Raw genomic sequence first — 27,228 nt, 5'->3', positions numbered from 1 at the left:
AGGTTCGAATCCCGCGAACGGGCTGGCTGCATGGGTGTTTTCGTGGTTTTCCCCATGTGTAACGTGTATACGAGCCAGTTTCCCTTAGAAAGTCCTCCACGAAAGGCATCCCTCCTCTTAGGCAGATAGCCCTAGTGTGCTTTGCCATAATTAAATACACCACCATTAAATGAGAAATACTTAATCGTCTGTGAAACACTGTTACCTGCTTGTTAACACTCAACGAAAATTGTCAGTCTCGACATATATAATATGGAAATATTTAGGTTTCAATGTATGACACTTGAATTAATCAAATATTGTCTTTTATGTAGGATAATCGAAACCGCTATACATTTATTTATTCTAGTGAGCAAATGAAATAAAATTTCTACTCAATGTTACTTTTGGTATCTAGCAACATTTAGTGCAAGACAAATGACTGTAACCGTAATCCCAAAATACTAGGCAACGCTAGCATTTAAACAAATGTTTCTAAGCAACGCCCTTCACGTTTCATGTGAATGACCTTTTAAATGCTTCATTTAAATATTTCAGTTTATGGGCAGTTTTGTTTGGTTTTAAAACTATTATAAATGAAAAGGTTCTCTTTAAAATGTTTGTACTAATTTTTTTTTGCCTTATAAAAAGTGCCACTAAAAGTAAGTAAATAAAATTTAAAAGTCTAACGAAAATCATTTTTCAAAAGATTGCACAATTCAATCGATTTTTAAAGCAAAAAAATGCGCAATTTACCAACATATAAGAATAAAAAAAACTGAGGTCACGGAGCCTAGTAATAAAGTGGGTATATATATATATATATATATACATATGATAAAAACAAACTTAGGAACAATAACTACTAGAAATTTTGAGTGTTGATCGATAATGAATAGGAAATTGGAGGCGAAGGCAGATTAAATCTTCATTTTTTTTATTTTAACATCATGTTGCGGCCACAAACAAGTTGGCACATTAAATTTGCCTATTCGAAAAAGCTTACGTTTTAGATAAATTTGCAGTAAGAAAGAAGTAGCAGAAAGACTGCAGTCCAGCCAAAGCGTAGAAAGCAAGTGCATTATGTTTAGGATGAAATCTTAATTCAGACTGAATTGGTTTTGGTTCTCAAAGAATTTTGATTGGATAGCTAATATATCTGTAAAATTATTATTGGCTGCTTGACGTTATAGTTCCATTTAAATGATCAGAATTATGTAAGAGTCATATGACATAGATTTTTCTCGAAATGACGCAGTGCAAATAATAGTTACTGTTTTAGAATACACAAGGGAACTAATTTTCGCTGCTAATTTAATCTGTTACATATTCTTTATTTTCTTGCATATGTTTATATACTTTTGGTGCGGCCGATTGCGACTAAACAGGGAGGTGCACAACTACATGTTATAGCAGTGAATTTCAGCATTCAAGACAAAATATCCACGTTCTGAGACTACTCGTTTTTGAGTTATGCGAGATGCATGCGTACATACGTACAGACATCACGAAAAAACCTCTTCTAAATCCATTTTAAATCCTCTTTGGCAACCCGTTTTGGGACAAAGAGTCTTTATTCTGTCCTTACTTACAGATGTCACGCAAAAACATAGTTAAATTGCATTCGATAGCGGTCATAATGGATATTTTCGTTAAAATATGATAACCGAAAATTTTCCCCATTAGAATACCTTCTTTACTTCGTACAAAGAAGTAAAAATATAGTAATAAAAGTAAATAATTGGAAAAGAAGAAAACAACGAATTGCCTAGATTAGAAACACAAAACCATCGTGATCTTAATTCAGGTGACTTCGCTTCACTTTAACTAATGGATTAAGTTAAAGGACCGGAATAAATTCTAGTCTTAAATATCAAAATAATTTAAACACTTTTAAGAACTAAAATGCAACGTGAAAAAACATTTTCTGTAAAATTAGAAAAAATTAAAATTTCTTTTATAAGTGTCGAAATAAAAAAGGTTTGTGAATAAAAAGAAAATTAATTAATTGTGAGGGTAGTGTCTAGTAAACTGTGAGTAAAGTTTTGAGCATAGTGTGAAAAAACAGGAATTTAGAAAAATTGATAAAAAATACTACGGTAACCCAAAAGACATTTGATGATATTCTAGAGAGTAGGTAATTTTTAAAGCAGGAGAGATGAAAATGAGCAACGCCTTCGCAGGGAATCGAACCACAGACCTCTGGAATACGGGCCCAGCGTGCAGACCACTACGCGAAGACATGCCAAGAAGGCGGGAGAAATACCTTATAGGATTATAAAACAATGATGGTATTATAGGAAACTTAAAAAGACAATAAAGTCAGAAAACAGAAGTACTCAGGTCTTCGGTGTGATGCATGAAATAAAGGAATAGAGTAGAACAAGAGTTGAGTAACTGTTAATGATAGGAAATTTTACAAAAGGCACACTTTCTTATATGGAAATTAAAAAATTTGATGTGTACACTACACGACATCCTTGCACGGAATATAAAATTATACGTATTTTTCCTGCATTTCATTTAAAATTGTTGAATTGAGTTAAATATACTTCGTCGACAGCGCATAAACCACAATATAATAATTACACTCTTTAAAAGTCACTACATTTGTTTACCGTAGCGACCACTGACGCTGGGTTCACTTAACAGCGTTACATCTTATTCATTTTATAACTCAGAAGGCTCAAATTTATATCACATGAAGAATTATCTAATCGTCGGCGCAGGTTCTATTCAAATACTATAATAAATCTAAAACGATGTATAAAAGAAATTAGACAAATAAAAAAGAAACAGTTGTTCCGAAACTTAGTTTCCCTAGATAGGCAACAAATCCGTTATTCTGCCAAGTTTTAAATGTAAACAACTATGGCTACTATAGTAAAAAAATTAGGCTTAGCCGCATTTAGTCAACTTTTAAATTGTTGATAATTCTACAAATATTGCATGAAGGTTATCTAAAAGCATAAAAACCTTAACCGGAAGAGAAGAACAACATAATTCAATCATTTTTAAAGGAAAAAAAAATGCACAATTTACCAACATATAGAAACACTGAGTTCACGAGCCGAGTAACAGAGTTTGTGTATATATATATTTATTTATTTACTTTTAGTGCGCCCGATTGCCACCAAAAAGGGAAGTGCACTACTACATCCTTTAGCTGTCCTATATACAAAATTTCCACGTTCTGAGATTACTCGTTTTTGAGTATGCGAGATACATACAAACATGCCCACATACGTACGTACAGATGCCACGGAAAAAATCTCTTTTGAATCCATTTTAAATCAGTTTTATAAGTTTTTTTTGGGGGGAAAGAATCCTTTATTCTCTCCATACGTACAGATGTCACGCAAAAGCATCGTTAAATTGCCTTCGATAGCGGTCAAAATGGATATTTTCGTTGAAATATGGTATCAGGAATTTTTCCTGATTATAAAACTTCCTTTAATTCGTACAAGGAAGTAAAACGAACTTTTAATGGAAATCAAAATTTGTTTTCAGATCTAGGAAAAGAATTTTATTTTCGAGTTTAAAATAAAATTAGCAGATAATTAATCGTGAAAGATGCAAATAAATGCGGCTGTACATACACGAAGGAGAGATAATTGGAAAAAGTTTATAAGGGGGGGGGAGTGTAAAGGGTGAGATTTAGAAAAAAAATAAGAAGGAAGAAAAAAATAAGTTAAAGAAAAATTCAGAAATCGTTAAAATTAGTCTTTTCCGAAACGTAGACAAAGAACATTCGAACGGAAAAAAGAATATCCAGGAGAAATGATCGAATAAAAAAAAGAAAGAAAGAAGAGTTGTGTCAGGATTAATTTATTGATTTAATGTATGCTACTGCTCTTTCAAATCTCTGTCATAATGGTACGCCTTCCACCAAGAAAATGGGACAGTTCTATATCTCCCGTTCTACTGGACCGATTGTCGAAATTTAACTTGCGTTTTCCATGTCGCCAAAGCGCGACTTAGGATATATATATTAGATTTATATTTAGCATTGTTCTAAAATAGCTATTATGATACAAAATCGGACTTTTTCAACATATCAATGTTTTACCACATTTCGATTCTACTACTCAAATTTTGTAATTTGCCAAGTTTTGTAAAAATCGCACGAATAATTTTTAAAAAATTGGCTCTCAAAATTTTAACTTGTTTTTGTTAGTTGAATTTGGTATCTATTTATTAATGTCTCTTTTTATTAAGCTTACTTGATTCCTTCTTCCAGGATTCGAAATTCAGGTTCATTCCAAATAAAATTCGCTCATTATTTTATGATCTGTTTTTAAAATTTGTACTTTTAAATAATTTTTATAAACTTTTCTTAAAACATTTTAAATGTATAAAATTTTTATCATCATCTTAAAGTAAATGCATGTCTAAGCATACGTTCAAAAAAGTTTAGTTTAGCGTCAATTTTAGTCAGAGAGTTTTTTATTCAGAATTTCCTAAGAATTACATATTGGTGAATTTATATATTGGTGCGTTTTAATACTTTAAATGATGTATGTCGAAATACAGTGACTAAATTGAAATTGTCAAACTTCATAAAATATGTATCCTCTCTGTTTTAAGAAAAACTAAAATGTTAATAATAGTCTGTTATTTTATTTCTTTGTATATGTAAGTAACGTTTTTATTTCGATGCATGTAACATGTGTTATATTTTGCTTTATAAAGTATGTAATAATGTGTTATTTGTTGGTGTAACTGGTAAATCCCACTATCTTCTAAACTTTAAGTTCACATTTTAGTTGTTAATTCTGTTTAAAGTTATTTCAGATAGTATGGTGATTGTTCTGCTGCTTATATGTGCCTGATTTAGGCCGTGTTTTAGATTTCAACGTTTCTTTAATTTAATTGCTCCACTAAGCTCTGTTAATCCTCTAATGTCGGTACAGAAAGTTCGATCAGTCATACTGGTGCGTTTTGAAATTTGGCTTATTCGTTATAAGCGATAATAACACCATATGTGATTCACGAACTTTGTTAAAATTATTCGCAAACATGAACGATGACCTTTTTTCCGCTTATATACAATAAAGGAAATGAAAGGAAAATAGGTTGCTCTAAATTAAGAAGTTAGCCGAGTGAATTATTCTGGGCGCAAACAGAAAAAAATGCGCCAAACTAAATTTTTAAATTTATCTATAAATGTCTCACAAAAAATAACAAAATTTAATATCTAGGCATAATTTGAGTAGTAGAATCGAAATATGTTATTTTAACCAGTTAAATGTGGCGCTCTCGTTTAAGAGTGTGCACCGCTTTCTGTCGCCAGAATCGAGCCATGACGAGTATATTGGTCAATCACAGTGTAAGCTGCGCTGGTAAGATATTGGATGAAAAAGATGGGTTTATTTTATAAAATTGAAAATTGTATTACTAATATTTACTTATTTCGTTAACATAAGCATATATTACATACATATTAAACTAAAAACGCAATACATTAAATGAAATATTATACCTATAAAAGTAAGAATTTAAATTCCTGCTGTGAAGTCATGTTCAGCGAAACAGGGTACTATACACAATGGAACTTTGCAAATCGAACACCAGTCACGCAATTCCTTCCTGATCTTACATATGCAGTAATGCAAACACCTTCGCGAAGGGTGGTTTTTTTTTTTTTTTTTTTTTTTTTTTTCCCGATGTTCTGTGTATATAATCGGGAACATGATTCCCACTTAATTGGCTTATATTAGGTCTAAATGGCCGAGTTTGTGTCGATTTATTTCTTTCAATTGGATGCGTCGCAAAGGTGTCTTCAATAAATTTGAGCAAAAAATTTATACGCGATAATGTTCCAATTTTTTTCTATAATATGAATGCATTCAGATACATAATGTTTAAGAAATGGGGAAATATCTTTTTGTATTACTTTTTGAGTCGTTTTCTTGCTGTGGAGTACGCTATGATAATTCCATCGCTCATTTCTACTCCACCCATTTTTTTATTATAATCGATCACTACCTCCGGTTTCTTTGTTATTATTTTCGTTTTCTCTTTCTCTATTACGTTGTCATTATGTGCAGTACTTACTAAATAAACCTCCCTCTTATCCTTCCATTTCATTAATATAATATACGCATGACGAGTATACTCGTCAATACACAAAATCGCGTCTCTTCTCCATAACGAGTATACTCGTCAATCACAGTTAACTGGATAAAAAAGTCCAATTTTGTGTCGAATATGTTAGAATATATAGAATAATGCTACATATAAATCTAATATATATCCTAAGTTGCGCTTTCGAGACATGAAAAACGCAATTTGAATTTCATCAACCGGTGCAGTAGAACGGAAAATATAGAACTGCCCCATTTTTTTTCTTTTGCCCGGTGTACAAATTAGGGGGGGGCTGTTATACAGTCAAAAGTCTTTAATCCGGACTCGTCGGGACTTCGGCGATTCCGGATTATCGAATTTTCCGGATTATAGATCATCAATTTAAATCTGGTAAGATGGCATGCAGAAATTATAAAATTAAAAATATGAAACCGTAATTTATGAAATAAAGAGCAATTATGATCTAAAGGGTATCAAAATTTACAAAAAGAAAGAGTTTAATATTTATTTGTTTACTTTATTAAACATTTCTTTCAACGAGCGCATGCGTGAAGCATACATTACGCATAGTCGAAATTAGAAAATTGTAACCAGAAAACTATTTGATGTGTATTCGTGATATTTATAATGACGAGGAATTTGATTTAAATCATATCAAAGACGGAGTACATCGAGATGAAATACTACGTTTAGTAAGGAATTATAAGCCGAATAAAATAAAAACATCTGCCCTGACGATAAGGATAGTGCTGACAGATCAACTTCCAGTTCATTGCGCGCCGCTACGTTCCCCCCCCCCCCGCAGAGCAGCGTGAAATTGATAAACAGATCTCGGAATGGCTAGAGAAACAAAGGATATGCCTTTATCCCTTTTTAGCAGCAATTCCACTTTTTTTTTGATGGACATCGAAACATGCTTTCGCTTTGTAGATCCTTTGGCAGCTCCAGAATCGGAAATTCTTTTGTACATAATCGAAAGTTCAAGCTTACTTTTATAAAATTGCTCTAACAGTCTGCAAAAAATAATAAGCCGGATCCAATTCGAAGATTAAGGAACAACGCAATCTGCAACATTAACTGAAATAGATAATTAGATACTTTTAGCTTAGCTTATACCGTCCGTTATACACTAAACGTGCATGCGTAAACGTATTAGTCCCATGCGTAAACGCCTATGTGCATGCGTAAACGTATTATGCGCATGCGTAAACGCATTAATGCGTTTACGCATGCGCAGAAAGTTTGTAGCTTTGAGGTCCGAATTATAGATCATTCTGGGTTATGGACATCCGGATTAAAGACTTTGACTGTTTTTTAATTATCTTCCTTTAAATGTAATTTATATCCTAAGTCGCACTTTCGAGACATGGAAAACTCGAGTTAAATTTCGACAGTCGGTTCAGTAGAACGGTCCAGTAGTAGATATGAAATTGTCCCCCCCACGCCTTTTTTTTGTGTGTGTGCAAGGTGTGTTAATCGGTTTTATTTAACTATGTTTAATTAATTGACGCATATGACAAAAACACGTCATGGCTGTTGTTATTTTTGTCATATGTGGTACCTGTTTAAAATTCTTATTTTTGTTGTTGTTACTTATGCTCACTTGTCTGAGAGTAACATCAGCCCAAGATCACGAAATTCCTCGTAGCAAGGAGCGCTAGATTACGTCTGCCGTTGGCAACGGCACTGAACACTTTGCAGGTGACAGTGCTAATTAACTCTGCTTCGCCCCCAATTTTGTTGTACAGCACCCGTAAACAATACGACCGACAGTCTCCCACCGCTCTTTCCTTCCACCAGACCACACGAGAGGAATTTCGGCTCGCCGCATATTTAGAGTGCCGCCATGCCTCACCGACACTATACATTTGCAAATATCCATGCCTTCTCCGGTATTGAACCCGGGCCATTCGGCACGATAGTCAGCGACGCTGCCCACTATACCGGTTGGGCGGGAATTTTTCCGTTATCTTTCAAATAGTTGAGGAACGGTGGCACAGTAGCTAGCGCATCGCGTAGCAGCACCACAGGTCCGGGGTTCGAACCCCAGGCTGGTCAAGGTCGACTCAGCCTTTCATCCCTTGATTTCCATCCCTCGGGTCGATAAAATGAATACCAAGTTCGCTTGGGAACTAAACACTGGGAGTCCTGCGACAAGAGGACCATTTGTTCAGGGCATATGCTTACGCACCCCGGGGCCCACGGTGAAGAAAGCAGATTTCAGAGCACTGCAGGCCTTGGCCCATTAAGGCTGTTTGCGCCACTAAGTTTAGTGTTTTTTTATACAAATAATTACCAATGGATATTTAATAATATTAGATTTACAAATTTACCCATGCTAAGACGGGATAATGGTTAGTTATGCTGACTTCAGTATTGAAAGGCCCGGATTCGAATCCCAGAGAAGGCAGGGATGTGTGTAAATTTATAATTTCTGTGGGACAGGGGCGGCATTCACAGAATACATGACGAGCTTGGATATCCTTGGATCCGACCCCTGGGTGCTCTTCTCTAAAAGGGAGCGAAAGGGGAGAAAGTCGTACTGTCACTATATGCAGCTCAAAGCTCATGCCTGGACAGACGCAATTCTTGCCATGATAAAATTCGTGGTCTTGTTCTGATTAAGTCAGATAAGTGAGATTAGCAACAACAAATTTTCAAGACTTTTAAACTTGTAGTGTTCCTCCTTTTTATTCTACTAAACTATGCGTTGAATAACTTGGTGAACAACTAAGCGAATAATCGCTTAAGTTCCAAGAGCAGAAACGCAAATTCAAGAAAGGTTAGTTACCCATTATTTGCTCTAAATAAAGATGTATAGACGGCCCCTTTCTCAGGGCATACAACAAAGCTTCCACTTGGGCTTAACTTAGCACGCTTTTCAGGAATTCTAACTCTCTCTCTCGAAGTCAGTGGAACTTAGTGACTTGAATGCTTCCTAATTCTCATTTGCATTTAACGAGATTCTGGTAAGGAATTGTAAAGCGAACCTAGAGGAGATAGGAGAGTTTCATAAACTTGAAAATAACTGTTATAAAATTAGGGTATACTTTATAAACTGTTTAGTTTCATGTACACGGCCATTAATTCATTTCAGTAGCCACCTTTTGTATTATAAAATCTCAGCTTCTTAATGTTATTTTATGCATTATCTTTACGGCATTTTTTAATAAATGATACAACAACTAATTTCTGTTTTTTTTTTTTTTTCAGGAACAAACATTTCTTAATAAATGGTACAATGACTAATTCCTGTTTTTTTTTTTTTTTTTTCAGGGACAAACATTTTTTAATAAAACATACAATGACTAATTCCTCTTTTTTTTCCAGGGACAAAGTGGAGACATGTCATTCGTGGTCCGAAAATACTACGCAGCAGATTGACTTAGCACTCAATATATTTTTTATGGTCTACTTTTTTATACGCGTAAGTAGTATAAAACTTTTAATTTTATTTAAATGCCTAAGAAAGTTTTAAAAAGGTTATAAGGTATTTATAACGCCTTCTTGACATGCCTTCGTGGTGCGGTGGTCTGCACCCTCGGCGTGCATTTCAGATGCCCGCGGTTGGATTCCCGACCAAGGCGTTGCTCTTTTTCCATCACTCCTGCTTCGAAATAACCTAATGTCTCTACAGTGGCGCTCGAACTAAAAGGCTAGCGGATGATGAGTCTCCACACCCAGGATTGGGTTCCCTAAAACCCCAATCGCTCTTTAAAAAGGGGGTTATATAAGGTATTTATCCCGCCTTCTTGGCCTGCTTTCGTGGTGTTGTGGTCTGCACCCTGGGCGCGTATTCCAGAGATCCGTGGTTCGATTCCCAGCCAAAGCTTGCTCATTTTTCACTTCTCCTGTTTTCAAGAAATATACCTAATGTCTTTACACACGCATTTTCGAAAAAAAAATGATTAAAATTTGTGACCTGCCTACTACAGAAGAGACGCTGGCGAAAAAGAAAGTATTTCGCCAGATTTATATTTTCTCGCGAAATATTAAAACCTAGCGAAAATAATTGCTTTTACAGTATATCTCCTTAATAAAAAAATAATGGAAATTTTTAATGAAAAATTAAATATAAATAAATTATAATATAATGAATTTGAAAGAAAAGTAAGAATAGTTTTTCTTGTATTTATTTATTTATTTATTTATTTATTTTTGTTGTTTGTTTGTTTGGTGCGATTGGCGCCGTCTTTTGTGGTCAACGGGATTTTCCGTAAGCACCAATATTCCTCAACAAATATCAACCAATTCATGTTTAAATAAAGGTCTTGAATAAAAAGCACCAGTTATAAACACAGTTCGTAAATTCCATACTTGGTAGAACGTTATTTCAGACGGATAATGTGAATGGATGTGAACTAAGCAGGTTTAAAAAATTATTGCCAACTGATAATTACCAGAATTATACTTAGAAACACAAACTTTGTGCTTACAACTGCATGATATTACAAGAAAATCGGTATTTGTGTGAAAAAAGAACAGTAAATAACTGCTAATATTATGCTAAATTACATAAAACGAAACACGTTTTAGGTATCACTAAAGAATCGCTAAAGAATCACTAAAGGTATCACTAAAGAATAACTTATTTATTTTCCATAAATAAGTTATTCTTTAGTGCGTTTAATAACTAAAATGTTTAATAACTAAAAGTAACACACAAAACGTTAAAAAAAAAAACGCTCCAGTTCGGGTTCCACTGTACGGACTGCTATTCCTTCCTATTGCCTTGGAAAACAAACATTACTGGAGTGCTGAGTAGGAACAGGGAGCTTACTCAAACTATGCCTGTGTATGCGCATAAGATGCAACAAAGATAAGAAGGATTAACTTTACTCTTTATTTCTCAAAGCTTACAGCCGCTTTCGCAGTTCGGCATACAAGGATGAGCACTTTTGGTCTAAAACGTAGACAGTAAGAAATAAACTAACTTAACTAAATTAAGAATTAAACTTAATTCTGTACAGAGACTATTAACGCGAAGATTGGCCCTTTGAACACTACGTATGTAATGAGCGAAATGCAAAATAATACAATACGTTCTGTATATCAGCAGGAACTAAGTTCTGACCTTAAAGGCGGACATGAACTGACTGAGAAGCACGCGCGTATCAGGGCAGCATGAAGGCTCTTCTCCCTCTTGGCTAGAAGCCACTTCTTAAATACCCATACAATTTGCAAGCTCATTAACATAAAAATCCTTTTCGCGCTTATTCTGACCGGAAATGGGAAATAACAGAGGATAGCAAAGTTTAAAATCAAATAAACGCTAGTAAAACTTAAAATCCTCGTAAGCTTTTAGATTTTTTTTATTTATTAACCAAAGCGGCTTTTCCCTGAAGGACTATCGTTTCATTTTGCGATTTTGCGTTGGTTCACTATTAATATTCGTTTCACTTTTCAAACTGTTATCACCAATGTTAGAGTTCTGCATTATATTTGAAGAAATTAAATAATGCAGAATCTGCATAAATGTATGTATATTTCTCCCATAGTGATAAAACAATGGTACATAGAGTAATCGAATTTTGAATGAGGTAATCCTACTGCGAATATGCGCACGAGGAACCCCAAATTTGAAATTTGGAATTTGTTTTATGATCGATTTCATATTTTGTAAAATTTTAACGAATTTTTGATTAACAAACTCAAGGAGTTCAAAGCGAGCCATGGCAATGTTGTACAAAAAAAAACATTTTTATCTCCAGCGCGAGACTCTGTATATCGGAAATTCTAAAGATAAGCTCAATTTAAAATTATTTTGAGATATTGCTCTTGAACTAAATTTTGTGGTTTAAGTACGAAGAACGTGAAATTTAATAAATAAAGGTAACAAACAAAATGTTAAAAAAGTCCCTTTGGACGTCATTTAAAATCTGAAATCTTTCAGATTTTTATCTTTTTGTTTATTAATTTTTTTTCTTTATTTTAATTTTTCCAGTGCTCTACTTGTAAAATTTCACTATGGCATAAATTCGATGACGGCTAATTTTGTTTACTAAATTGTCATTATATTCATTGTTTCATTGTTTGTAAATTTTGTTTTATTTATGAATGTGTTTCTGTCATTTTTATGATAAAATCCTAATATATTCTTTTTAGTTTTACGAATGATTATTAGCATTGTTATTTGCCTTGCACGATGGCAAATTGTTATGCAGTAGATATACTGTTTTTCAGTCTGTATACTAAAGTAATTAATTTATTTTCCAGTTTATTGCTGCTAGCGACAAGTTGTGGTTCTTGCTGGAGCCTTATTCATTCGTGGATTATTTCACCATTCCGCCCTCCTTCATATCCATTTATTTAGGAAGAACGTGGATAGGTAAGTTTTGAATAACCAATCAGTCAAATACTGTTTTCAGGCAATCGGTTGCACATTATTAAATATTTTTAACTAGCCGCTAGGCCGCCATCCTTCATCTGGCTTTGAAATGTACTCTGCGCAAAAAAAATGTAGGACAGTTCTATATCTCCCGTTCTACTGGTCCGATTGACAAAATTCAACTTGCGTTTTTTTATCTCTCGAAAGCGCGACTGAGGATATGTACTAGATTTATATATAGCATTGTTCTAAGATAGGTAATTTGACACAAACTCGGACTTTTTCTGAAATAACATACCAATTTTTTTCCATATTTCGATTCTACGACGCAAATTATGCCAAACTGCCAAGTTTTGTAAAAATCGCTAAAGTAATTTTTAAAACATTAGCTCTCAAATTTGTAGCCCCTCCACGTTAATTGAGTTTGGTGTATATTTATTAATCTCTCTTTTTTTATTAAACTTATTTGATTCTTCTTTTCCCATTTCGAAATTCAGGTTCATTCCAAATAAAATTCACCCACTTTTTATGATTTTTTTTTTTTTTTTTTTTTAGAATTTGTATTTTTAAATAATTTTTATAAATTTTTCAAAAAGTTTTTTGAATTATAATCTATACAAATTGTACCATCATTTTAAAGTATTTCTAAGCATACATGCAAAAAAATTATAGTTTTTTATTAAAAATTTTTGAAGATATTCGTGAATTTATATATTGGCCCATTTTGAGATTTGGCATATTTGTTGAAGGTGATAAAACATCAAATGTGCTTTAGAATCTTTTGCTAAAATTATTTAAAAACAAGAAAGACGTGACTTTTTCCCCGCTCTTGCACAATGTAAAAAGGCCTACCTTTTTTACCGATGTGTCTTTTTTTCCGCTCAGGCATATTAGAAGGGAAAGGAAAATGGGTTGCTACACGTTAAGAAGTTCGGCAAGTGAATTATTCTTGGAGCAAACTGAAAAAATGTCGCCAAGATAAATTTTTGAATTTTTTCGTAAATTTCGCACCAAATTTTACAGAATTTAGTATCTAGGCATTATTTGAGTCGTAGAATCGAAATATGGAAAAAATTGGTATATTATTTCAGAAAAAGTCCGATTTTGTGTCAAAATACCTATGTTAGAACTATGCTATATATAAATCAAATATATAAAATAAGTTGCGCTTTCGAGACATGCAAAACGCAATTTGAGTTTTGTCAATCGGCGCAGTAGAACGGGAGATATAAAACTGACCCCTCTTTTTTTTTTTTTTTTTTTTTTTTTTTTTTCGCAGTGTACCGGAAAAATCCCTGAAGGGAACACGTGGGACCAATTTCCCCATATGTTCCAATTTTTTTTTTTCCTTTGTTGAGATTCCACCCCCCTTGCATACGGCCATGATGTATACAGCAAACCAAAAAAACATATATATCTTGAATTTTCAGTATATTGTTTGCATGAGATGTGTATTAGACATTTATTAAAAGATAATTTATACCTCTCTTCTTAATCACCACTATAACTACATAAAAAATTACATAAAAATTTTACGATAAAATAAATATAACTCCACGCAGTTTCTGATGAGTCAAATGTTTGCAAACATTTTCTTATTCGACAGCCTGAACACTGAATTTCTGAAATTTTGAATTTTACAAATTAGAATTATGAAAAATATACAGAAAAAGCGAAATGAAGAGAAGGAGTTATTAATAACTCCAACATATGATAATGTGTTAAAATGCTACGATACTTTTCATCAATCATCATCTGAGTAATCATCTGAGAAAATTCGTCAGCATACTTTCAAGAATCTTCTAGTTAAAAATTATTCTTTCAAGAATTGTTTAGGAAGTAATTCTGAAAACGTAAATATAAATTGATGCAATCTTATCACACTTTTCTTGATAAATGTCCAGTATTCAAGAAAAACATTAAATTTAAAAACTGCACAGAATTATCGCCCTCATTTTTCCGGGTGGCAACAGTGCTGATAAATTTAATTCGCTTTGTGACAACATTTTTCGTTATGTTTCCACCTTGCGCGCACAGTTTAAAACATTCTGTTGCATACTTTAATTCCATATTTAATATATACCATTTGGAAATTGAGTTTACAAAATGTATTTTATTACAAAAATATGTAATGTTTTTGTGCATATTTTTTTTAATATTAAAATATTCACCAGATTTTTGGATCAGTTAAAAAATAGAGCCCATATAAAAAATTCCATCCAATTTCAAGTATGTAACATTAGCCATTTTTAAAATATCATGCGCGCAAGATGGAAACATGACGAAACATTTTGTCACAAAGCGGATTAAATTATAAAAATATTTGTGGCAACACAAACTTTCTGGTTACTAGTTCCTAAAGCAGCTGTATTATGTAGTCAGCTTGGTTGGAAGTAATTGGTTTTAAAATAAGTAAAGTATCGCAATTCTTGCAACAGTTACATATTCGAAGATCATAAAGGTGTATGAGACCACTTAAAATTAAAACTCTGCAGAGCAACTTCATCCAAAAAACAAAAAAAAATCAAAATCACTGTATTATATATAACAAAATTTGATATAACAGAACTTGACATTTAATAAATAAAAGTAACAGATAAAATGTTAAAAAAGCGCCCCTTTGGACGAAATTTAAAATCTGAAACCTTTCAGATTTTCTTTTCTTTCTTTGTATTGTATTGCTTTTTGTTATATCATCGGTTAATATATTCCGTTGTATTTTCATTTTAGGCCTCCGTTTCACGAGGGCGCTGCGGCTCATGTCTGTGCCGGACATTCTACAGTACCTGAACGTGTTGAAGACAAGTTCAAGTATTCGGCTGGCACAACTCATATCCATCGTCATCAGCGTCTGGCTTCTTGCAGCAGGTCTCATACACTTGGTTTGTATTCCAGTCTGAGTTTCCTAACCTAATTTTATTGTTGCCACAGTAAGTTTCAATTCCCAGTCTAAATTATTTCCCAGATTTCAGTATCACTTTAGTGTTATTTTTAAAGCTACTTTTGTCTTCACGATAAAATTTGAATTTCGATTTATTGGCTATCATGTGGCACGATACCCTGAAGTTATCATCTACATCTATATCTATATATAAAGAACTAGAAATCCCGGCGGTCATACGAAATGACCGCTGTTCTAGATATTATAAATTGTAATTAAAATGATTTGTGGAAAGGTGACTGCTAATTCAAACTGAATTACCCAGGGCAGGCGGCGAGAACGCCCGTTTGCTTACAGGCCCACGGGGTTTCCTCCTTCTACATGCTTAATTGCTTAAAGTAGAGTGCCATGAAGGAAACCATTGGCGGTACATTTCTTAAGAGCCACCGCTAGCTCAATAAATAAAGGTGATTTAAATAGTATGTTAATTCACATGTCAAAGATCGCTTTGTACACAACATTTCTTGTCTAGATCTTTCCATCATTTTTAAGCTCGCCTTAAGCTTTCACAAACTCTTGAACAGGGAACATAAAGTTGACCGTATCCAAATGCAGGCTCAGGTCAAAAAATGCCAACACGCTTAAGCGCTTGGCACTGAGACTTATGGATGGTCATTGCAAAGGCAATTTTTACAGGAAATTGTCTACGTCTCAATTAAAACAGCAGTCCTGTGCCGTGGCAACTTCACCCTTTGGCTGGTACAGTTACGCAAGCAACCAATAAACTATCGGCGACAAACAGACACTTAAGCCGCATATAATAAAGATATTTATTTAAATATTAAAGATATAATTAATTATGTAATAAAGATATTTAATCGAGTGGCCACAGTATCGTATTTTATTTGTTTTTTCATCGCTGCCGGTTGCATATTTCCGAATTCTATTATATATAGATGTTAAATGTATTTATTAAATGTTAAATGCACGTGCTCTTGTATTTTTAACTTTTCTGGCTTAGCTTTCTCATAATATTCGTCACGCGCTGCACGGCGCGGGGAATAAAACAATTTATAGTTACGCAAGCAATCAATAAACTATCGGCGACAAACACTTAAGCCGCATATATATATATATATATAAGATAATGTCTGTTTGCGTGTTTGTTTGTTCGCGATTAACTCAGTCACTGCTATCTCACCAAACGTTCTGCAACACTTTTCTGGGTCCACTTTTTCCGAAAACAAAAACAGAGATCATAGAGTTTATTAATAAAAATTTCTAAGTTTTACACTGAAATAAAAACAGCATAGCCAAGCATTAGTACATTATTCCAAATTCCAAAAATTCGCGGGAAGTCATTTCGACTGTTCCCATCTTCGTGTGAATTTAATCAGCCAAGATATTAATTAAAAACTCTCAAAACAATAATTTTTGCCCTCATTTTTCCGAGTGGCAACAGTCTCGCGCGTTGAAGATAAAAATGCTTTATGTCGAAAAGTATAACTACTGCTCACTTTCAAATCGTAGAATCTGTCAATCAAAAATTTTTAAGTTTCTCCAAAATCTATACATATAAAAAAGAATGTTTGTTTGTTTTTTTCGCGTTATTAATTTCTGATCAATTATTATGAACTTTTTGCCACATTTATGTGACTACAGTTGAATATAGGTGAAATATTGGGTGGAACTTGAGCTTTTACGACCATTCGATTAAAAAGACGAAACTCATTTAAAACTGCGTACCATTATTGCAAATATAATGAGAGAGAAATAGTTAATTTTTCTACGGGAACTTTTTATGTGGGTTACATATCGCATCAGACTGAAAAATGTCTGACTGGCATCGGTACTGGCATCAGACTGGCATCGGGTACTTCGCTAGTTAACAATAAACAATAGTTTGCCATTTTCTAAACAAACATCTGATAGATCTTACAATCAGCATAGCACATTCAAGTAAAAGATTATCAAGCGTGTTTTTATGTACATTGTACAATAATTTAATAGCTTGTCTCATAATGATACCATAACTTTCCATTTAATAGCAAAAATGTTCTGACTTGGAAAACGAGCGCATTTCATATGTAACCATTATTTTCGTGAAATATAATTCCATTTCATTGCATGAAACATTATAACAGTTCGTGAAATAATGGACTGTGCAATTTTAAATCATTGAAAGTGTTACATTTTGAGAATATTTGAAATAATCTAGATTTCTCTTTTAATTTATCAAATACTAATACAGACACTCTGAAAATGAGAATTTAATATTCATGTTTTGAATAGTTGCATGTATTTTCTATGACATGTTTCAAAGCTTCGAATTTGGTTCAAAAGTTCACTTCGACACTATCATTAAATTCTCTTCCCTTTCGAGAACACTTAAAGGATTTCCATTCCTTTCTTAAGCGGAAACAATTACAAAGAGTGCCTTTTCTCTTAAGTTTCAATTTGGTGGAACATTCTTGTAAATTGCATGCTTTAGGAAGCTTAATTGTCGAGGATCTTTCAACCGAAAATATCGCTTCGCATTAACAATTGGGAAAGGAATACTTTTGGAGTCCCATTCAAACGATTTCAACCAAGAAAATGGCTTCAAACTCTCATTTGGTGTAATTATATAAGACCATGGTATAAAAACGTTGGAAATAGTATTTCCAACTCAACCTAATATCGCAGCTTTATATCATTAATCTAATATCACAGCTTTATATCATCAGATCTTTATGAAATAAATACAATTACCTTAATTTGATTTAAATGTTGTTTATCCAGCTTCATCAGGTCAAGAGTTAATTACGAAGAATCTTAAAGATCAAATCTCAAGAGATAGCAAAACATACAGAGTTTTAGTCAAATATATTAGAAAGTAAAAAATTATTTTTAGCTATTATAATATTCTTGATAATTTGCTACTTTAAAAAGTCGTGAAGATGCTGAAACGGCTGTTTTTTAAATCAAAATTGTCAAAATACGGGATAGGATATAGTTGTGCACCTCCCATTTTAGTGACAATCGGCCGCACCATATATATATGTATATATGATTTACCAGCTTTAGTCCGGAATAAATAGATCGGAGAAGAATCATAAATGTAGTCGTAACTTAAATTATCAGACGATAAGTTTAAAAAAACAGGATCCATTTATTATTATTCAAGTGAACTAGCAGTTACAAAATCAGATATCCGGAGTAAATAAAAAGAATTACTAATAACTTTTTGTATGAAGTTTACTGAATCGTTACATTAAAGAAAAGCCCCCGATATTCCTTTGCGAGTCCTTTTATAGCCTCAGGAAAGGCGGAGCTTCCAAGAAATGACGTTAGCCTCGTCAGCCATTCCAGTTCGCTTTAAATATTTCTAGAACATTCTTTAACTGCACGTGTAGAAAAGGCGGGAAAAACAACTTGACTACGGGGCTGTGGATTTAATTCCACGTCTTTTGAAATAAGAAACCGTCGTCGTTAAAAATGAAAAGAACATACAGTTAGAATTTTAAGTGTATTCTTGACTATGGAATTTTATTATTACATATGCCCATTCTGTTACTCGGCTTGGGAGCTCAGTTATTTTATTCTTATATGTTGGTAAATAGGGCATTTCTTTGCTTTAAAAATGATTGAATTATGTTGTTCTTGTCTTCCGGTTACGGTTTTTATGCTTTTGGTTAATCTGCATGCAATAGAAATTGTAGAATTATCAATAATTTAAAAGTTGTTTAAGTGCGGCTAAGCCTAATTTTTTTACCATAGCAGCCATATTCGTTTACATTTGAAACTTAGCAGAATAGTGAATTAAGTTTTTTTGCACCTTCAGTGCCTTTTTGCCGAGTGGGACCAGAGCGAGACTTTGAGCTTTGTGCACCGAAAATCTGCCTTTTTGCCCGCTGGGCGAATTGCTTGTTTTTGAGTAGAAACTGTAATTTCAATTGTAAAAATTGTTTTTTTAATTGTTTTATGTTTCTCTCTATCTTTCAATTTTTAATAAAAGTATTTTGAGTTTTTATGTGTTTTTGCCTTGCCGCGAAGTGAGGACTGAATTAATTGAATGAGAACTACATCTCTAATGGAATTCGAGGAAATAAGTTTAAACGAAATGCAGCAGAAAATGCGTATAATTTAATATTTCGCACAAGGAAATTGGTGTAGACATCAGCTTTTTTTGGTTATTTCATACGTTTTACGAAAAATGTATAGTAACGTAACCTTATAAAGTATCTCTCCCGCCTTCTTAGCATGCCTTCGTAGTGTAGTGGTCAGCACGCTAGGGAAGTATTCGAGAGTTCCGTGTTTCGATTACCGGGGAAGGCGTTGCTCATTTTTCATGTCTCCCTCTTCGAAATAGCATATAATGTCTCTACAGTGGCGCTCGAACTAAAAGGGTAGTGGATGATGGTTCTCCACACGCAGGATTTGGCGATTGGGTCCCCTAAAATACCCCAGTCACCTTTCAAAAAGGGGAGTATATAAGGTATTTCCTCCGCCTTCTTAGCGTTCCTTCGTAGTGTAGTGGTCAGCACACTGGGCGCGTGTTCCAGAGGTCTGTGGTTCGATTCGCGGCGAAAGCATTGATCGTTTTTCATCTCTCCTGCTTCGAAATAACGTAATGTCTCTACAACCTTTATTTCTTGGCAATCCGGACCTAAAAATATTTAATAACTGGTCCCTCAGAAAAACTTTTGAGAACCCATGTTCTAGGAAATGAAAATGGTAATACCCTCACCACTAGCAATCTTTCTAATGGTTCTCACAAACAAGGAATGCATTCTATTAATAAAAATATTTTGCTAGCAGGAGGATAACGCAATTACTGCTCTGCGCCAGCATCCATAACTAAAAGGTTTGCAGAAAAGATTCCGTAGATCAATAGGGTTGGGAAAAGTGGTAAAGAAGTTTGAAGAAATGGTGTATTTTATGTATTACACCAGAGAAGAATGCTTTTACAAATTGCGGTTGGAGAAATAAATGAAAGGAGATTGCTCGACCAGCCCAGAAAGAGGTGAAATACATCTGGCAGAAACACCCCAATCACATGAAGAATTCTGTCAGCTTCATGGTTGTAGGAAAATTTATCAGCACATAATAGACGGGAAAATAATTTGAGGATGGGTTCAGTTTTCTACCGGAAATTCAGTCCGATTTTGTTCAGTCTGTTTTTGATCCATTGCACTATTATATTTATGCGTGATCCATGTAGAAACTGATTAGAAAAATGGTAATGCTTTTATGTTTTTCTGTTTATTTTCCTAATGCGAATGATACTTTGCAGCGTATAAAATTGTAGAATTTTGAGGTTTGGCAAATCGTGTTTTGTTGGTAAGAGCTGCTATTTGTTGGCGATTAATCACAAATTTACCGATTCGTGATCTAATAAATAAATAAATAAATAAATAAATAAAAATAAAAATAACAAAAAATCTGAAAGGTTTCAGATTTTAAATTACGTCCAAAGGGGCGTTTTTTTAACGTTTTCTGTGTTACCTTTATCATGTTCTTTGCACTTAAACCATAAAATTCAGTTCAATAGCAATGTCGCAAAATAATTTTAAAATGAGCATATCTTTAGAACTTCCGATACACATTTCCGCGCGCTGGAGGTAAAAAGGTTTTTTTTCCCTGTAGAGTGTTGCTATAACTCGCTTTGAAATCGTTCCACTCAGAAATTGGTTCAAGTGTTACAAAATATGAAATCGATCATAAAATAAATTCCAAATTTCGTCTTCCACGTGCCCATATTCGTAGGATGATTGCGTCATTCAAAATTCGATGGCTCTACGTACCTTTGTTTTATCACAATGCGAGAAATAGACATACATTTATGCAGATTATTCATTGTATAATTTCTTCAAATATAATGCAGTACTCTAACATTGGGTGGCAACAGTTTCAAAAGTGAAACGGACATTTATAGTGTACCAACACAAAACCGCAAAAGGAAAAAAGAGTCTTTCAGGGACAAAGTCCCTTTGGACTAAAAATAAGATGTAAATCTTAAAAAAAAAAAAAAAAAAAGTTTTCATTTAATTTTTTTTCAAATAAACGAGCTCAACAAAAATGTACTGTATTTAGTAGTGTTGGTTACCGATTTTACTTTTACGTGCCCGGTCATACGCTGAGTTAGTAGAGACATTCGTAGACTGACTCAGCTGAATATTGTCAACTAACTCCAACTTCTGCTGTATGTCGAGATTAGCATGAAACGTTCTTGCTGTGTTCCAGTTGTCAGAACTTCATGTCCAATAGAAAGGTGCTTCAGGCCTATATCGCACGTGCATTTTTTTCACACGAGCAACTGTTTCAGACAGTGTTTCTTCCTGGTTTACTATTGAAAGAAAGACGCGCGATTTTTTCCTTCTTTTCGAAAAAATTTGCAAGTTGTTCATTTTAATCCAATCAGCTATCAGCTTCGAATGCAGTCAACTTGTTTGTAACTTGACTTGTGTGGAATGGAAAGAGAGTCTTCAAATAATTTAGAAAATGTTAGGTAAGTATATCCGAAGGATATTTGTGTTTTTCCTCTAGGAAAAGGTGAGCATCGCAAAGAACTGATACAGCTGTTCGAATGTAATAGTACAGAAAGGAAAAAAAATTGTTGCAAGTTTTTTATATAATTTTGTAAAATATCGATTTCACTTATTTGTAATGGAGAACCAGTTTCCCCTGTGCGATCTGTGGTGATTGGTTGTTGTGACAAATCGGAAAAATTGTTCCAAACAGTTGTTCTTTCGAAACAAATCGATGTGTGATAGCAATTTCAAGTAGAAGGAGCGCAGCACAGTATATCCAGGAGGACAGTATAGAAGATTGCGAAGGGGTAAAAAAATTGATACTTTGATATCAAGGTATTCAGCCTTTGATTAGATAATTAATTTGTTGCAATCGTTTGCGAGGTTGAGACCTTGCGAACCAAAGATGTGCATTTGAGTGTTTGCCCTCAAAGTCTGAGCACGAATGAACACTCGAACACCAAGTTTTCGGTTTTATCCGCACTCTCTGTGAGTTTGTCACTAAACTGATTGTGCGAAATTTGGTCTCGTTCATTCGCTCTCCCAACACCATTGTAAGTTCAGATTGGAATTCTAGTAGTCTCCGAGTGGAATGCGACCCTATGTTCTATGGTAATTACTGCTCCTCTGGATGAGTACTAAAACCCTTCTAAATTTGTAAAAACAATTTAGAATCACCCTATATACGTTTGATGCAGCCGATTGCAAGAAAAAGAAGGAGGTGCACAACTACATGTTATAGCTGTCCTATATACAAAAGTTCAACGTTCTGACGCTACTCGATTTTGAGTTATGCGAGATGCATACATAAATTTAATTTAATTACCGAAATGGATTAATCATGATTTAATTCGAAATAATAAAAGAAGACATTAACTTTGTTGTTACGAAGCTAAGTTTCTCTACTTTCGCAGCAAATCCACTCTCCTAAGTTTCAAATGTAAACAAATATGGCTGCTATGGTAAACAAAAATTAGACTTATCCGCACTTAAACAGCTTTTAAATTGTTGATAATTCTATAATTATTGCATGCAGATTAACTAAAGGGATACAAACCTTAACCGGAAAATAAAGACGATAAAATTAAATCATTTTTAAAGCAAAAAATGCCAATTTACCAACATGTAAGTATAAAAAAATTGAGCTCATTGAACCGAGTAATAGAGTGGGTATATATATTTATATACTTTTGGTGCGACAGATTGCAACTGAAAAGGAAGGTGTACAACTATATATATATATATATATCTTATAGCAGTTCTATATACAAAATTTCAACATTCTGATGCTACTTATTTTTATGTCAGATACATACATACGTACATATGTGCGTACAGACATTACGAAAAAAACCTCCATCATAAATCAGTTTTTGGAAAAAGAGTGCTGTATTCTATGTGTTACATACAGATATCACGCAGAAACATCGTTAAATTGCATTCGATAGAGATCAAAATCGATATTTTCTCTGAAACATGAAACCCGAAAATTTTCGGGATTACAATGCTTCGCACAAGAAATTAAAAAACAGCTTGTCAGTTCAATTTAAAACTCTTAATATTTCAAAATAGGTTTAAAGACATAAATGTAATCCTTATCTCTTATAAATGAGTTTCTAATGCACTTCATGCTAAAGATTCGTCAATGTTTTGTTAGTAAATCAACCTATAGTTTTAAAGAGAATATTTCGGTAATGCGGTTTTCTAGCGAAAGCAAACAACAGTTGAATAATAATTCAGAAGTCAAACAACAAAAATCAGCGTTATACCTACAAAATTTTCACAGGACTAGTTTCGATGGTTTTACCGAACCACCATCTTCAGCTGCAAAACCGCAAATGAACAAGATAGGAAATAATGATTAGATAAGATAAGAAAGCCTGGGCAAGAATAAGCAAGTGGCGCCATCTGTTGGCGAAACCAGAACTAAAACATAATTTCTCATCTGAACACACTAAAAGCCACACTCTTATTTTAGGAGATTATAAAAATTCTGTTGTCATTCCCTTCTTTCCATCAATTAGCTATAAAGTTGCACGTATTTTGCAGAAATTTAACTTTCGGGTTGTTTATTCTCCCATCAATAAAATTCTAACTTCTATACTCAAGGACCCCATTCCGGATATGAATTCCTGGGGTATTTATAGGATTCCTTGCCAGTGTGGTTTAATTTACATTGGCCAAACTAAGAGAGCCTTAAAATTTCGCGTCAAAGAACATGAGGCATATGTTAGAAAAAAGGAAACACAGAAGTCTTCTGTTGCTCAACATTGTTGGTCCGAAAATCACACTTTCAATTTTTCTGCTGCCAAAATTATTCAAAAAACATCTTCCATTGGAGAACTGGATTTTCTAGAGACATTTCACATTCATAAAAATCTTTCTGTTCTAGTTAACGATCCTAATTCCAATCCAAATTTGCCTTCGGCTTTTAGAGAAATTATGTTTTAGTTCTGGTTTCGCCAACAGATGGCGCCACTTGCTTATTCTTGTCCAGGCTTTCTTATCTTATCTAATCATTATTTCCTATCTTGTTCATTTGCGGTTTTGCAGCTGAAGATGATGGTTCGGTAAAACCATCTAAACTAGTCCTGTGAAAATTTTGTAGGTATAACGCTGATTTTTGTTGTTTGACTTCTGAATTAGTATTTATTCGGCGTGTTATTGTGTCTTAACAATTGAATAACTTAGATATTGCCAAGAATATTTTCGTTTCTTCGTTTGTTTATATAAAACTGATTAATCTTTTTAACTTGTGTCGCTAAGGTGTAATTATCATGTTATTTACGATTTCTTATTGCTCATTTAAAATACGACTGCGGAAGTACCCGATGCCAGTTAAGTTACATTGAGAGTAATGTATCTAACAACAGAGAGAACGATACCGCTGTTATCCTTCTTTAATAACGATGCAAAAAATACGATTCATATTGAGACATTTTTTTAGTGGGATGTGATATGAAACCCACATAAAAAATTTCAGTACAAAAATAAACTATTTCTCTCTTATTATATCAGCAATAATGGCACGCAGTTTTTAATGATATTACGTATAAGGTATTTCTCCCGCTTTCTTGGCATGCATTCGCAGTATGGTGGTCTGCACGCTGGGCGCGTATTTCCAGGACTTCATGGTTCGTTTCCCGGCGAAGGCGTTGTTAATTTTTTCATCTTGCCTGCTTCCAAAAATTACCTAATCTCACTACAGTGGCGCCCTAACTAAAAGGGTGTTGGATCATGATTCTCCTCACCCAGGATTTGGCATTGTGTCCCCTAAAAATCCCAGTCGCCCTTTAAAAGGGGGGAGTATATAAAGTATTTCTCCCGTCTTCTTAATATGCCTTCGTGGTGTAGTGGTCTGCACGCTGAGCGTATATTTCCAAAGGTCCACCTTTCGATTCCCTACGAAGGCTTTGCTAATTTTTCATCTTGCCTGTTTGCCAAAAAATATCTAATGTCCCTGGTCGTAAAAGCTCAAGTTCTATCCTATATTTCACCTATATTCAATTTCAGTCGAATAATGTGGCAAAAAATTAATCATAATTGATCAGAAATCAATAACGCGAACAAACACACATTCTTCTTTATATAGAGAGACGATTTGAAAGCGAGCGGTGGCAACACTTTTCGAAATAAAGCATTCTTATCTCCGACGCACGAGACTGTTGCTACTCGGAAAAATGAGTGGAAAATTACTTTCAGCGTTTTTAATTAATATCAGGTTGTCCGGAAAATAATGCAGGTTTTTGCAATTCTTTATCTTTACATTTTTAGCAAGAAAAATATTTTGAATTACATTGGTTTATATATCATTTTAAAGCTCTATTTTCGCTCTATATATCTATAATAATCATTTTGTTCCAAAACTATTTTCAAAAATATTTATTAAGTGTTTTTGTTTAGATTTCAAAACGGGATTTTCTGCAAATTTACTTTTATGAGTACAAGCTAGGCCACAGCGCAGCACAATACGGCTCGAAATGTCAACGAAGCATGGGGTGAGAAAAGTGTTAATGAATCTACAGTTCAATGGTGATACCAAAAGTTTCGTCGTCACAACACTTTCCTAAGCCAAATTTTCACCAAGAGAAAATTATGGTGACTGTTTGGTGGTCTGAGGCCGGTCTCATCCAAAACAGCTTCTTAAATCTGGGCGAAACGATTACGGCAGATACGTACTGTCAGCAAATCAATGAAATGGACCAAAACTTGCAATGCATGTGATCGGCATTGGTCAACAGAAAGCGGCCAGTTCTTCTCCATGACGATGATCGGCCGCACGTCGTGCAACTGACACTACAGAAATTGGACGAATTGGGACACGAGACTCTCCCTCTTCCCCCATATTCGCCTGACCTCTCGCCAACCGATTACCACTTTTCCAAACATCTGGATAACATTCTGCAGAAGAAATGCTTCAGAGACCAAGACGAGGCCAAAAACGCCTTTGACAACTTTATCGCGTCCAGAACTCCAGAATTTTATTCTACCGGCATAAATAAACTTATATCTCGTTGGTAAAAATGCATTGATTCGGCTTCATCTCCAGGGTGCCAGACTGTTGCCACTCAGAAAAATGAGGGCGAAAGTTAGCGTTTTTACCGAGTTTTTAATTAATATATATGATTTTAGCTATTTTACTTCCTTGTACGAAGTAAAAAGAAAGTATTGTAATCGCGAAAAGTTTCTGGCAGCATATTTTAACGAAAACCATTTTGACCGCTATCGAATGCAATTTAACGATGTTTTTGCTTGATATATGTACGTAAGGACAGAATAAAAGACTCGTTTCCTCCAAAAAAAATTATAAAACTGCTTTAAAATGAATTCTGAAGAGAATTTTTCGTCGCGTCTGTACGAACGTATGTACGTACGTATCTCGCATAACTCAAAAACGAGTAGCCTCAGAATGTTGAAATTTTGTATGTAGGACTGCTATAACATGCAGATGTGCACCTCGTATTTTGGTTTCAATCGGTCGCACCAAATGTATATAAATATATTTATAAATATATCCACTCTGTTACCCGGCTCAGTGATCTCAGGTTCTTTACTCTTATATGTTTGTAAATTGTACATTTTTTGCTTTAAAAATGATTGAATTATGTTGTTTTTATCTTCCGGTTTTATGGCGGTCATTGATTGTTTACATTTGAAACAGCAGACTAGTGGATTTGTTGCCAGTCTAGAGAAACTTAGCTTCGCAACAACAAAGATGACGCCTTCATTTATTATTGCCAATTAAATCATGCTTAATCCTTACTGGAATTTTTTCGAGGAAATAAATGTTTAAGATTTACTTCGCAATTTTTAATATAGATATTTTGAGTTTTTCTGTGTTTTTGCCTTGTCGCGAAGTGAAAACTGAATTCATTGAATGAGAAATACTCAATCGTCTGTGAAAAACTGTTTCATTTTTGTTTTGTTTGCTTAATTTCTTT

General features: G+C 34.0%; 1 protein-coding gene across 2 annotated transcripts in view; it reads left to right on the top strand.

The window, feature by feature from the left end:
• slo (calcium-activated potassium channel slo) overlaps positions 1–27,228 on the top strand; it is a 514,476-nt gene that overhangs the window by 271,358 nt on the left and 215,890 nt on the right. For both annotated transcript variants that reach the window (XM_085825984.1, XM_085825983.1), the window contains exons 4-6: positions 9,397–9,493; positions 12,283–12,394; positions 15,125–15,276. In XM_085825984.1, coding sequence (XP_085682110.1) covers positions 9,397–9,493; positions 12,283–12,394; positions 15,125–15,276 — 361 coding nt within the window. The remainder of the gene's footprint in view (positions 1–9,396; positions 9,494–12,282; positions 12,395–15,124; positions 15,277–27,228) is intronic.

Source organism: Stegodyphus dumicola, chromosome 10, assembly GCF_044657685.1.
Source record: "Stegodyphus dumicola isolate Sdum_Otavi_A_Nest chromosome 10, ASM4465768v1".
In the NCBI taxonomy this organism is placed as follows: Eukaryota; Metazoa; Arthropoda; class Arachnida; order Araneae; family Eresidae; genus Stegodyphus; species Stegodyphus dumicola.
The sequence above is the reverse complement of the archived record's forward strand: the minus strand, read 5'-3'. Positions and strand labels throughout refer to the sequence as shown.